At 39.8% G+C, this 12,678-nt stretch overlaps 1 protein-coding gene across 2 annotated transcripts in view; it reads right to left on the bottom strand.

Annotated features, from left to right (window-relative positions):
• Nucleotides 1-12,678, bottom strand: part of PRDM5 (PR/SET domain 5) — a 223,695-nt gene that overhangs the window by 40,879 nt on the left and 170,138 nt on the right. For both annotated transcript variants that reach the window (XM_045998068.1, XM_045998069.1), the window contains one exon: nt 7,624-7,709. In XM_045998068.1, the coding sequence (XP_045854024.1) occupies nt 7,624-7,709 (86 nt within the window). The remainder of the gene's footprint in view (nt 1-7,623; nt 7,710-12,678) is intronic.

The following is a 12,678-nucleotide window of genomic DNA, read 5'->3' as shown; positions in this document are numbered from 1 at the left end:
CTCCTCAGTCCCAGCCTGTCTCAAGTGCAGCCGGACTTCGACATGTATCCTCACACTCAGTCACGGTGGGGAGGCCACCCTCCTGGATCTGGAGCTACTACCTCTCTTTCTCCCCATGGTTACATCTGCCTAGCATGCTCTCCTCCCTATTCCTCAAAGCTCAACTCACATACCACCCTCTCTAGCGTTTCCTGGAATGAATTCACCCACCCCTCCCTGATTCAACAGGCTTGCTTTGGCATTTGTCTCTAGGATTTTAAGGAATGCCTCATAATGTGTTCATGAAGATTGTAAGCTGATTCTTACCCTTAAAAGACCCCTTTTTGTTCTCCACCAAGGCTACAAAAATCCTATATAATGTTCCTGTAGCTGGGAAAATTCTTCTTGCCTCTTCTTCCTCTCAGTGTCCACTTTTCACTCCTCCTCTAGCATTGGGACCCACAATGAATGAACGCTTCTCTTTCCGTCAACATCATGCTCACATTACATCCACATGGTGTGCCTGATGGGCGCTACAAATTTTTGTAGAATTTCCAAATTGCCTCATTGGTACATCACCCCCAGAGCCTCCAGAAATTCAGCAGTGCCTGATGCCCAGGAACTCTGAGATGTCCCACTTCGGTCTGGCCTCAGGGCCCAGGGTCTCACTGCATGGTGTTGGAAAAAAGTGCCAAGTGCACGTGTTTGTTTAACCCACCAAAAACCTGAACTACCTGAGGATCAGGGACAGGACGTTTCATGAAGGAAAATTAACAAAATATAAAACGACGTAAGAGACTTGCTGTTACTGTTAACCAGTGGCAATTACTTGCGTTTTCCTATTTGTAAGAACTAATCTGGCTATTCCCACAAACAAGGCTGGACAGACAGCTGTGATCTTGAAACTTATGTAAGTTAATTAGGTTTCTATGTGGTGTTCAAAAGGCAGACTCTCTGAAATAACTTTCTAATTGGTCCAGGTGCTTTCCATGTTGAAATTCAAAAGTGATTAAGTAAAATGTGAAGCCTTCTGTAGTAAATAATTACAAAAAAAATTCCTTTTGAACCTAATGTTTACAAATGGATATTTATGAGCAATGTGCCACACTTCAGTGAGAGTGTTTTGGCTCAATGTGTCTAAGGCAATAAAAACCTAAAGTCTATAATTTCTGGATGATTTTTGTTCCTAAGTGTAATATACTAACTTGGGACTTGAGACATTACGCATAAAGATATCTACCTCAGATATAATTTAGGGTGCTCAAGACGACCTTTTAGATAAAAGGACTACAGAGATAAGGAGGGGAGGGTTGGCCAGAGTGCCTAGAGCACCTCCAGGCTTAAAATCCCTGGGGAAATTAACATTGCCTTCTGAGGTTGTTTCATTGAAAAGGCTTGGTTTGAAGCCACAGTGTCCAAACTAAAGAATCCTTCCCATCCACATGCAAAAGAAGTCTTCCTCCCCACAAAAAGCTGTCTCCTTCAACACCCAAACAAAGAAACCAGCCCATGAGTGGGAAGGAGCAAAGTTAGACAGGAGAGAACCTAGACAGAGATGAGAAATGGCTCATAATGCATTGCCCCGTGGGAGGCCTGCCAAGCCCTGCCCTGAGGCAGATTGACCTCTCGCCACATCCTGGGAAACAGAATCCCTTTGTCCAAACCTAACACAATGGCCTAAACCACATGGGCCTATAAACGGGGATGCTTCCCTTACTAAATGGAGGTGTTGACTGGTCATGGAGTATAAGACTTTCTGCTTCCATCTGCTTTCCAAGCAGGAAATTAATCTAGAGGCTTTAAGTACAAGAAGTTATCCCAACAAACCTAGACAGCTAAGATAAATTACTGCTTTGAAAATGTGAAAAAAAAAAAACAAAGAACATCACTTTCAACCTAAAAAGAAAAAAAAACCCTCAAAACACAAAACAAATAAACAAAAAAACCCTACTGGATAATCTACATCGTTTTGAACCTAAGGTCATGGGATGTTTTGTGAGTCCCCAGACAAGAAGGTGAACTGAAGGCCACAGAGAAAGAACGCGGGAACTCTTTCCCCTTGGTCACAGCACCAAGGATGAGGCAGCTGTCAGCTCAGTCAGTGGGTAGGAAGAAAACAAGTAAAACTTTAAAGTATTCTTAAAGGTCCATGGTGGGCTATCGGGATGGTTCAGATCAGAATGGGAGGACCCAAGGACACTGGAAGTCCACACCATCCATAGCTTCTTTTCCCTTGGCTCCACCAGGTGCTGGTGGGAAAGATGAGGGGCAGGCCGGGAGGACTGGAGACCCATCATGATGCAGGATGCAGGGCCTGACATGGTTTCACGGTGGAACAGGCCCACCAAAAGGCACTCATCTGTGTTCTGGTCACTGTGTGGCCATGAGGTGGTGACTGGCCACTGCCAGGGTATTAGCACAAGGCCACAGACCCTTCTCACTCAGGAAATGAGCGACTTCAGTCTCTGCCATGACTTATCTCCATCAGGAGGCAAAAGCCATCAGCGACTGGGGGTGAGGCAGGAGCCCCTTGCACACGCTGGTCCCAGGTGAAGGGCTTTGCCTCTGGGGAAGAACAGAAGCTTGCCCACACCCTGCACCCTGCAAGAACTCAAAGGGGAGGCACTCTTGGACCTGCTTTTGTCAGAGATACACATTGATGTGGAGAAGAGGTCTACCACTGCCAGAAGAGGAGCAGCAACCTCACTTATGCCTAAAACTCTCCACTGACACAAGGTCAAGTTCAGCCACCTGCCCTTTCAGACCTGTGCTATGGACTCTTCTGTGATGACAGAAATGTTTTATCACTGTGCTGTCTAATGCAGGAGCCACAAGCTATGCGTTCTATGAATCAGCCTTAATTTTGATTAAATTCCAATTCCATGTATTTACAATTAATTACAATTACATTTCCAATAGCCATATGTAGCTTGTGCCTAGGACACTGCAGCTCAATACCTGAACAAAGGCAGAGGCAGAATTTGCCCACCACTGGCCAAGGGCAGGAATGCTGAGAAAGTTCCATTTCAGAGGCTCAGGTACATAGCACCTGCCTCACTCTATTGCTTGAGCAGGAGAACCAAGAGAGTCTTCTGTCCCACTCATGCTGCGTAACATGTACTAGCAGATTGCAACCAGTAAACGGACAATGACAGATAGGGAAACCTCTACTGTGGCAAAGGCATACAGCGTCTGTTTGGTAGAGGAGAATTACTGTAGAAAACCCTTGAACATCCAGACTTCCCAGTAAGAATGTCAAAATTGCAGCCCACTACGGGAGAAGCTTAAAGCCCACAGTACCTATAGCAACAATAAAACCCAAAGCTCATTCAACTATTGACTGATTGGCTCAACCCCTTACATTAATGGCCTGGAAGAAAAGAGAGGTGTACCTATTTTTAGGCATAATTAATATTTAGCTTGGTATCTACTATTCTTTTACACACAGTAATTAGGCACTGAATAAAAATTTTGTGTGACATACAAAAAGCAACTCACCCAAACCCATTATCAACAGGCAGAACAGACAACACAACAAGATCAAAGAATGGCCCAGATTTAATTTAACTCAATTTAAAATAACTATAATTAATGTGTTAAAGAATCCAGCGAAAAGGTGGACAATACGCATGAACAAATGGGTAATTTTAATAGCAATGTGGAAGTAATTTTTTAATAGCCAAATGGAAATATTAGAAGTGAAAAACATGGTATTGAAGATGAACTCCCTCACCAGGCAGACTGGTAACAACAGAGGAAAGATTCAGTGAAACTGAAATTATATGAAACAAAAACAACAAGAAGAAAAACATGGTGATTAAAAATCAAAAAGCAGGGGCGCCTGGGTGGCTCAGTGGTTTAAGCCTCTGCCTTCGGCTCGGGTCATGATCTCAGGGTCCTAGGATCGAGCCCCGCATCGGGCTCTCTGCTCAGTGGAGAGCCTGTTTCTCCCTCTCTCTCTGCCTGCCTCTCTGCCTACTTGTGACCTCTCTTTCTGTCAAATAAATAAATAAAATATTAAAAAAAAAATCAAAAAGCAACCAAAGCAAAATGAAACCAGAAGAGAAGTATCAAGAGCTATGGAACAACATCGAACGATCTAACACATGTACTCAAAATCTTCTAAGAAGAAGAAGGAAAGAAAGGAACCAAAGAAGTAATATTTAAAACATAGCTGAGAGTTTTCCAAAATATAGCTATTAATAACAAACTGCAGATACAAGCAGGATGGATACAAAGAAAAACACATCTAGCCCAACATAGTGTTAAAAACCAAAAATAAGGAGAATGTATACTACATTGAAGGAAATGGATAAAAGGACTTACGCTGTGGCCTCTCCATAAAAGACCAACGACTATTTAGCCTTTTAGTAAAATGTGGATTCTAGCAAAATCGTCTTCCACATTTGCGGCCCTTATTGGACCACATAAACGGTAAGTGGAGTGAAAGCATTTTGTGTTCCCTCGCTAAGGCATCCATGCAGTAACCACAGAATGAGAATCTGAGGGTGCAGGCATGGCATGGCATTTTGTGCAGACTAACCAAAACTTCTCAAAGATGTAACTTGCTGAATAGTATAGTTTTGGTTGTTGTTCCTGTAACGGAATTAATTTTTTTTTCTTTTTTTTTTTACAGATTGAGAGACAGAGAGAGAGAGAGAGAGATCACAAGTAGGCAGAGCAGCAGCCAGAGAGGGGAGGAAGCAGGCTCCCTGCCAAGCAGAGAGCCCGATACGGGGCTCGATCCCAGGACCCTGAGATCATGACCTGAGCTGAAGGCAGAGGCTTAACCCACTGAGCCACCCAGGCGCCCCTCCTGTAACGGAATTAAAATGATCTTTTGAAATAGGACAAAAACTCCCAGAATTAGAACTATCTAAATACTAAATGTAATGTGAATACAAAACTGAAAATGAAATGTGTTATGGTCCAAATGTCATGATATTGTTTTTGTATTTGGTCCTATAAAACCCAAGTACTATTGGGAAAAATATGAATTTGCAGAGATTGTTTCTCTAGAACTTTTTAAAAAAGTCTCTTGGATCTTCATATTAATTAGATTGTATCAGTTGATAATCAGTTTTTGGAAAGCTGCACTAATATGTGAAGAATATCTGTATCCATTCGATGTTTAGGAAGTGTAATTTCAAAACTAAAGCTGTCTGTGATTAAATACAAATAATGCATGAAAAAGAATTAAGGAAGAGTTTGAGGCAAAACCTGAGAGGCTCAGATCTACTTACTCTGTTCCTCTGAAGTGCTCCACTAGTTGTATGGGATTCTGTCTAAAATCTGGGTGCTTCTAGTTGAGGCCCTGTCAGGTGTTCCCTTAATCAAAGGCTGGGATTTGTTTTCTTTAGTGCTCGAGAGCTGTTAAGAGGTACCACCTGCACCTGGACACCTCCAGGCAGTTTCAGGATCCTTGAGTCAAGGCTCAAATATTCAAATGAACATGAGGCTTTTAAATTTGGGGTCGTTACTGCAGTTTGTTTAGTTTAAAAATACACAAGAAAGTACACCAGTCAGTAGAGTCAAAATATTTAAGTAAATGAAAGGCAAACATATGTACTAGGTAAGGGGGTAGACTCTCCAGCTGATCTGCTTGGGTTCCCATCTCATTTGGGCTCCTTACTGACTTTTGCCCCAGTTTCTCATTTTTTAAAAAGGGATCATAGTAATATCTACCTTATATAGGCCTCAAAGAATTTTTAAATTTATTAACAGGTGTTATGAGATCTAAATTTTGGGAGGCTTCTTAAATGAATATGAGGGTCCAGACAAGTACCTGGCATGGGATTAGTGGTCTTGTATTTATAACTATTTGTATCAGCCTCATTAATAAACTTTATATTAAAACGAAGTAAGAAACTAATTAACTGAATTGGAAATATCACACTCTTTTGAGAGGACCCAAAAGGTAGTTTTTTCCTGCAGTGATTTTCTTCTGTCGTATAATCATATCTATCATCAGTAATCATGTGCAATAATATAGTTATGCACCCCATCAAGCCCAGATATTGGTTAATATCACTAGTTTGACTGAGAAGAACCAGAGTCCCTTAGTTTGTGCGCTGGCATCTTTAAAACATTATTAACATCACTATGAAAACTGCACACATAAGATAACTTCCCAAGCTGAACTAAAACTAACTTAAATCTCTTTAATAATGTTCAAGGTGAAATAAATATTTAAGTCATATCATTATAAGCAGTCATATTTGTCTAATCCTTTATTGTTTATGAAGTAATTTTATATTCAGTAAGTACTCCGATTACTAATATTCATATAATATAAATATGATGCTATAAACCAGAAGGAGAAACCTGCTATGGATTTGGTTTAATGAGTAGAGAAGCTGCCTCTGTCCTTCACCAGAAAGACAAAAAGAGTGATTTTCTTCACAAGACCTCTGGGGGTACCTTTTATGGCCTACAGAACTGAAGTGGAAAGCCAGAATATTATTATACTGGAAAGGCTATTATTATTATGTGTTTTCTCTAACATTTTTATTTTATAGCTAAGGTAAAAAGTGAAATCCAGGAAAGGCTGAAATTAGAATTGCTCTTAGGGGATAAAGCAGATCTCTTCAAAGCTGGAAAACAGGAGCCTGGGTGGCTCAGTGGGTTCAAGCCTCCACCTTCGGCTCAGGTCATGATCTCAGGATCCTGGGATCGGGCCCTGCATCAGGCTCTCTGCTCCGCAGGGAGCCTGCTTCCTCCTCTCTCTCTGCCTGCCTCTCTGCCTAGTTGTGATTTCTCTCTGTCAAATAAATAAAATATTTTTTTAAAAAAGCTGGAAAACATGTCTTTTATGTATAGACAATAAGCACCTTTAAAAGGCCAGACTGAGAAGGAATGGGGTGGAAGATAATGCAGTGAAAAGAAAGGTAAAGCAAAATCAAGAACTATTCAAAACATCAAATTTCCAAGTGGAAAGTTCATATAAAGTATCTCACTGTGCCCTAAACGGAATAGTGAGTTAAGAAATGTAGCTGGATGGAGGGTAAGTTGCTCCTGGGTTTTTACGTAGCCGGGGAGGCACATGCTTGAGTTTGGGAAAGCCGTATGTAACAGAATGACAACAGTGCAGTGAGAGGTGTTAACAAGCTAAAGAACACAGGGCACCCTTGGAAAAGAATGGAAGGCAGTACCAGGTAGCACCCTCTGAAGCAGTGAGTTGTCCTTTCCTGTTTTCTGCCCCTTCCAATAACTTACATTATTTTCAACATCTTTCTTGCAAATGTATTTGCTCATGGGTATGAAATAGTAGTCACGTGCTTACAGACACACCTCTATTCAAGAATGTTCCCATTACTGGCAAACGCTCTGCAAGGCAGCGTTTTCTATACTTTTCAGTCTTAAAACTCTGTGATCTATTTATTTGGCAGTTTGCTGTTTGTAATTCCTGTTACTCCTAAGCACTTATTCCTAATCCAAAGAATGGGGACCCATTTGGAGTTTGGACTTTTGCTTTTTTTCATTATTTTGTCTTTTTTTAGAATTGATCCCCAAATGTCCATCATAAATACAAACATATAATTTTAGATATATCACTTTTACTTTCTCATGTCAAGTTAAATGTCTTCTCAAAAAAACTAAGTATAGTTTTATAATAAATATTAATGAGACAGAAAATCATCTTACCCTGGTGTGAGTCCGAATATGCATCTTCAGTCCATCATTTTTACTGAATCCTTTTTCACAGTAAGGGCACTGATAGGGACGCTCGCCTGCAAAGGAAGTCTTCAAGTCAGAAAAAAGTAAACCAGCAAAGCAAGCACTGCCATCACTCCCTCAACTTGTAGCCTCATCACCACATACACTCTTGGCACTGCCAAAAAGAGGCTCCCTGCACACCTGGGCTGACACACCATGTGGGCTTCAGGGTAATGGACCATGTCTTCCCCTCCTGTGGAGACAGACTGAGCCGCAGAGAGGGACTGAGCCCAGAGTGTTTCAATATTGGCCAGGAGCAGGCTTCCTTCGTATTCCTTTTATTTATTTATTTTTTAAGACTTTATTTATTTTAGAGAGGGAGTGATTGAGAGAGCACAAAAGCAAGGGCAGAGGGAGAGGAAGAGGGAGAAGCAGACTCCCCTGCTGATCAGGGAGTCTGACACGGGGCTTGATTCCAGGACACTGAGATCATGACCTGAGCAGAAGACAGATGCTTAACCAACTGAGCCACCCAGGTGCCCTGGCATATTCCTTTTAATACTTGAGCCCAAATTAAATCTCTTGATTTTAAGAATCTCTTAAAAGGATTTTACATTAATCCATTCATTCTGTCACTGTACTACTCATTTCAGGGGTCTTTAATTGGTTTACTGATTCTTTGTTTTAAAAACAAAGACTTCATATTCTCTCTCAGTTGGGGTGATGAGTTTCAAAAGAATTTCACACATTGATACAGGTTAAACAGAACTATTGGCAGTTTAATAATTGATCCATATCTGCTGATGTAACTGAGTCTCTTGCATCTAGAGGTCATTATTTAGAAAAGAGCCATGCCATTTTTTTAAAAACAAGTAAACATACACATCACATTAAAAAAAATTCTATTATGAAATAGCAAAAATGTGACAAAATTTAGTCTCCAGGAGGAATATGAAGCTACCCTCTAGTCAAAGCCTAATTATTTAGGAAGAACAGTAACTCAAATCACTACTTATTCTTTACTCTCTCATTTAGCAATGCACTTAACACTGCAGGATGCTGGACGCTGCAATCAAAGACGTAAAACTTCCTGTGTGTCTTTCCTTTCCCTCCGGGACAGGGCTTTTCACAAGCAGCACATGTTAGTCCTTTATTCCTTCAGGTCCCATTTGATCCTTATTCTTGCTCAATCTGGGTATCACTTACATTACTCCAGCTAACTCCCCTATCAGGTCAACAATGAACTCCTTGTTGCTCCAATGGTCACTTTTCATTGTGGTCTTCCTTGACCTCTCCCTAGTCCTTGACACTGCTCCATAAGATGACAGTGCCATTCTTGAGGGGTCTTGCTCTACGAACCGTGTGTTTTCAGCAGTAACATCACGGGGAGCAACTATACAGAGGCCCCAGCACAGCGGCATTTTCCCAGCCTCTCCCTGAGAGGGAGCACCCAGGACTCTCCCCTTGAACTGGGCACTGTAAAATGATGACAACTATCCAAAATGGAAATAAACAAACAAATAAAGTTACAATGGCAGTACAGATACAAGACTCTTTAAAGAACTATCTAGACTTGCCAACTTCTTCATGATGTAAAAATCAACCTTTATACTAGGTCAGTAGAACTGGAAATTTTGACCTGGTTATAATCACCACCCTAGGAAGGTGTTTCTTCACTGTCAGAAGAATAAGGTGTGTAGAGTCCAATTTATTTGAAAAAAAAAAAAAAAAAAAAAAAAAAAAAGAAAGTATAATCTTATTCCAACACTGAGTTGATAATATATATTTATCTTGGTTCCAGACCTCTCTGTTGAGACCCAGTCTTGAGATAGCCATATGTCAACCAGGTATCTTCATTTGGATATTCCATAAACAGCTGAAATACAGCATTCTGAATTCATGTCTTCAACTTCTCATCCTGGATATCCTGCATTAGTTATACTACACTCACCCAATTACCAAATAAGACACTTAGCCCTCCAACTTATTTTACTCACTGCCCTCTACATTGTAGTCTCTAAGTCACACTGACTGACTGCCCTTCTCTGACATTTCTAAAATTCTCCTTGAGGATGTGATAAAAATGAAAATAATATTAACAGCAGTAGCAACAGCATCGACAGTAGAAGGAGTAGTAGCAACAATGATCATTTATTGAATTCTTGACCATCTAACCTTTACCATGCATACCCCCCTCACAAAGAAAGAACTGAAACACAGCAAAATGCTAATGCTAATGGTGGTAATTCCTGAATCACAGAATTCCAAATAGTTTTTTTTACTTCCTTCTTCATAAAGTATGAAGAGCAAAGTAGTCTTTTAGATTTTCAAAGTTTGTTTTATTCTAGTGATAATGAAGAATAGCAAATGTTTAATAATAAGTCAATCAACAAATCAAATCTAGATTACAAATAAAGCATGCTAAAAACAGTAAAGTGGTTTACAAATAAAGCATGCTAAAAACAGTAAAGTGGTTTACACTTACAAAAAGTCATTTCAAAAGTTTTCTAGCAAGCCTAATATAATCTAATATTCACGGCTATTCTCTCTGTATAGCTTTAGGTGTTTTCTTGCTCTCCAAATACCAATAGAATAGCCAGCAAACAAAAATTAAAGACTCATAGTCATCAGGTGAATTATATGTTAATTAAGCCCAATATAATATATACCAGGTTATTATTTTCTTTCATAATAGCCAAAATGATTAAGCAAGGAAAGAGATATAGTTAAGGAATTTTAGAGAATGGAGCATAACAAATTCATTCCCTACTTTACCTAGTGTCATAATATAGAAATTTTCTCTATAGACATGAAAACGTTAACTTTTGTTAGAAGCATAGATTTTCTCCTTTTTTTAGAATCTGATTGTCCTGAATTTGAATAATACATGTCCTCTTTCTAGTTATAACTCTGGGGAAGTTATTTAACCTCACTGAACCTCTGAAAAATGGGATAAATTTTATCTATCTCATAGGGACAGTGACCATATATTCAGGTTTGCCTAAGGCAGTTAGTTTATACTGGTTATCCCAGAAAAATGATTAACAGTACTCCCTTCACTTTCACCAGTGTCCCAATTAGGACAATAAAAATACCCAGTTAACTATTGTTATGTCCTTCCATTCATATGTTGAAATCCTAACCTTCTCCCTTCTAAGATGTGTCCTTGGAAATGGTATTTGAGTAATGTGGATCCCTACTCTAATCTGAGTGGCATCCTTATAGGAAGAGGGCCATGCGAAGACAGAGACACACACCGAGAATGCCATGTAAAGAGCACAGCGATGCTGCCAGGCAAATACTACCAGAAGTCAGGCCCTACAACAGATTCTTCCCTAGTGCCTTCAGAGGGGATGTGACCCTGCCCACAGCTTGATCTCTGACTTCCCTTCTGAACCCTGAGACGACAAACCATTGTTCAGCTACTCAGTTTGTGGTACTGTGTGACAGCAGTTGTAGCAAACTAATACAGTCACCGGATTCACAATGTTAGCTATTATTATTTTCAGAGAGGTATGTCTACCTCTCTGCTGCCCATGAGGCCTATGCAAACTACCCTCCGGTACCTCTAGAGGACTGAATTTCTGTCCCATCCCTACTCCAACTCTGAGATCCAGTGATACTAAGCTGGTCTGTTTGGGAAACTTGAGGAAGTCCAACTCTACTCATTCATTCTACTCTCCCAGAACAGAACTCCAGTTTTAAAGGCTGTCCCTGGGTAAATGGCTTTGATAAACAAAATGCACTTGAAATCTAGTGTGTGTGGTTTGAAAACCAGCCCATACTGTACATGAAACTGCTACCTTCCTTACCCATTTGGTTGGAGCACCTTTGCAGGAATCCTGCCCTTAAGACTCTGAGGACAGATTCTCGGTCCCACAGAATCTGAAGCTGCAGGTTACCTGTATAAGTCAACATGCTAATAACTACTAAAGTCATTTGCCTAATTTTCCTAAACTAAAAGAAGCTGTTATTCTTATTTTTTTCACATTTATTTATGCATATGATACCTTCCTTCATTATTTCAAATTATTGCGATGAATATGTCTCTGGGAAACACTTTTGTCTACACATAAAATTATTCTGGAGCAAACAGTGACCAATCTTCAATTTGAGTTAACCCTGAGAATATAAATCTTTCTTTCTTACTTGAACACCCCCAGTATACAGGTTCTGATGTACAAAATGAAGCAAATCCAAGAACTAGTATTTTTTTAAAGATTTCATTTATTTATTTATTTGAGAGAGAGAGGGAGAGTATATGTGTGCGTGAGTGAGGGGAGGGGCAGAGGGAGAGGAAGAAGCAGGCTCCCTGCTAAGCAAGGAGCCTGACATGGGGCTTGATCTCATGACCCTAAGATCATGACCTGAGCTGAAACCAAGAGTCAGATGTTTAACTGACTGAGCCACCTAGGTGCCCCAACTATTTTTTTAATATCTCTGATAGATTTAGACATTGTCTTCATTTTGTTCAGGCTAATTAAAATGTTCAAATTTTGACTAACCTGAATAATAATTAATCTAGGAATTAGCTAAAAACTATAGCTAAAAACCAATCTAAATGGAAATAATAATAGCTGAAACATATAGAACCTCTGTTCTATTCAGAATGCCTAACGTGCATTAGCAATTTTAATTCTTGCAACCTTCCGATCTAGGTATTCTATTCCTAGTTACAAATGAGGAAAGTAAGCCACTGAAGGGATAAGTAGTATTTTGCTCAGGATGACATAGCTATAAAGTGGTGGAATTAGAGTTTTAACCCTTAACTCTTATGCCATTACATAAATTAATAATACAGCTAGTATTTTGCATAAATTAGATTAGCCTTTCTAAAGTTTTTGACAAAAACTCAGCTTCTTGTAATAGCAGTTAACATTAACCAGACTTTTCTTGCTGGTAAATTCAAGCATTCTTTTACTTATCAAAGCTCTTCAGGAAAAAATAGGGGGTAGGTGAGGAATGTGTGTTACGTCTCAAAGCAGGTCCCAAGTGAATGCAAATACTAACACAATATAAAGCTGTGCAATGAGAGTAGCCACC

This window comes from Meles meles, chromosome 2 (genome assembly GCF_922984935.1).
Source record: "Meles meles chromosome 2, mMelMel3.1 paternal haplotype, whole genome shotgun sequence".
In the NCBI taxonomy this organism is placed as follows: Eukaryota; Metazoa; Chordata; class Mammalia; order Carnivora; family Mustelidae; genus Meles; species Meles meles.
The sequence above is the reverse complement of the archived record's forward strand: the minus strand, read 5'-3'. Positions and strand labels throughout refer to the sequence as shown.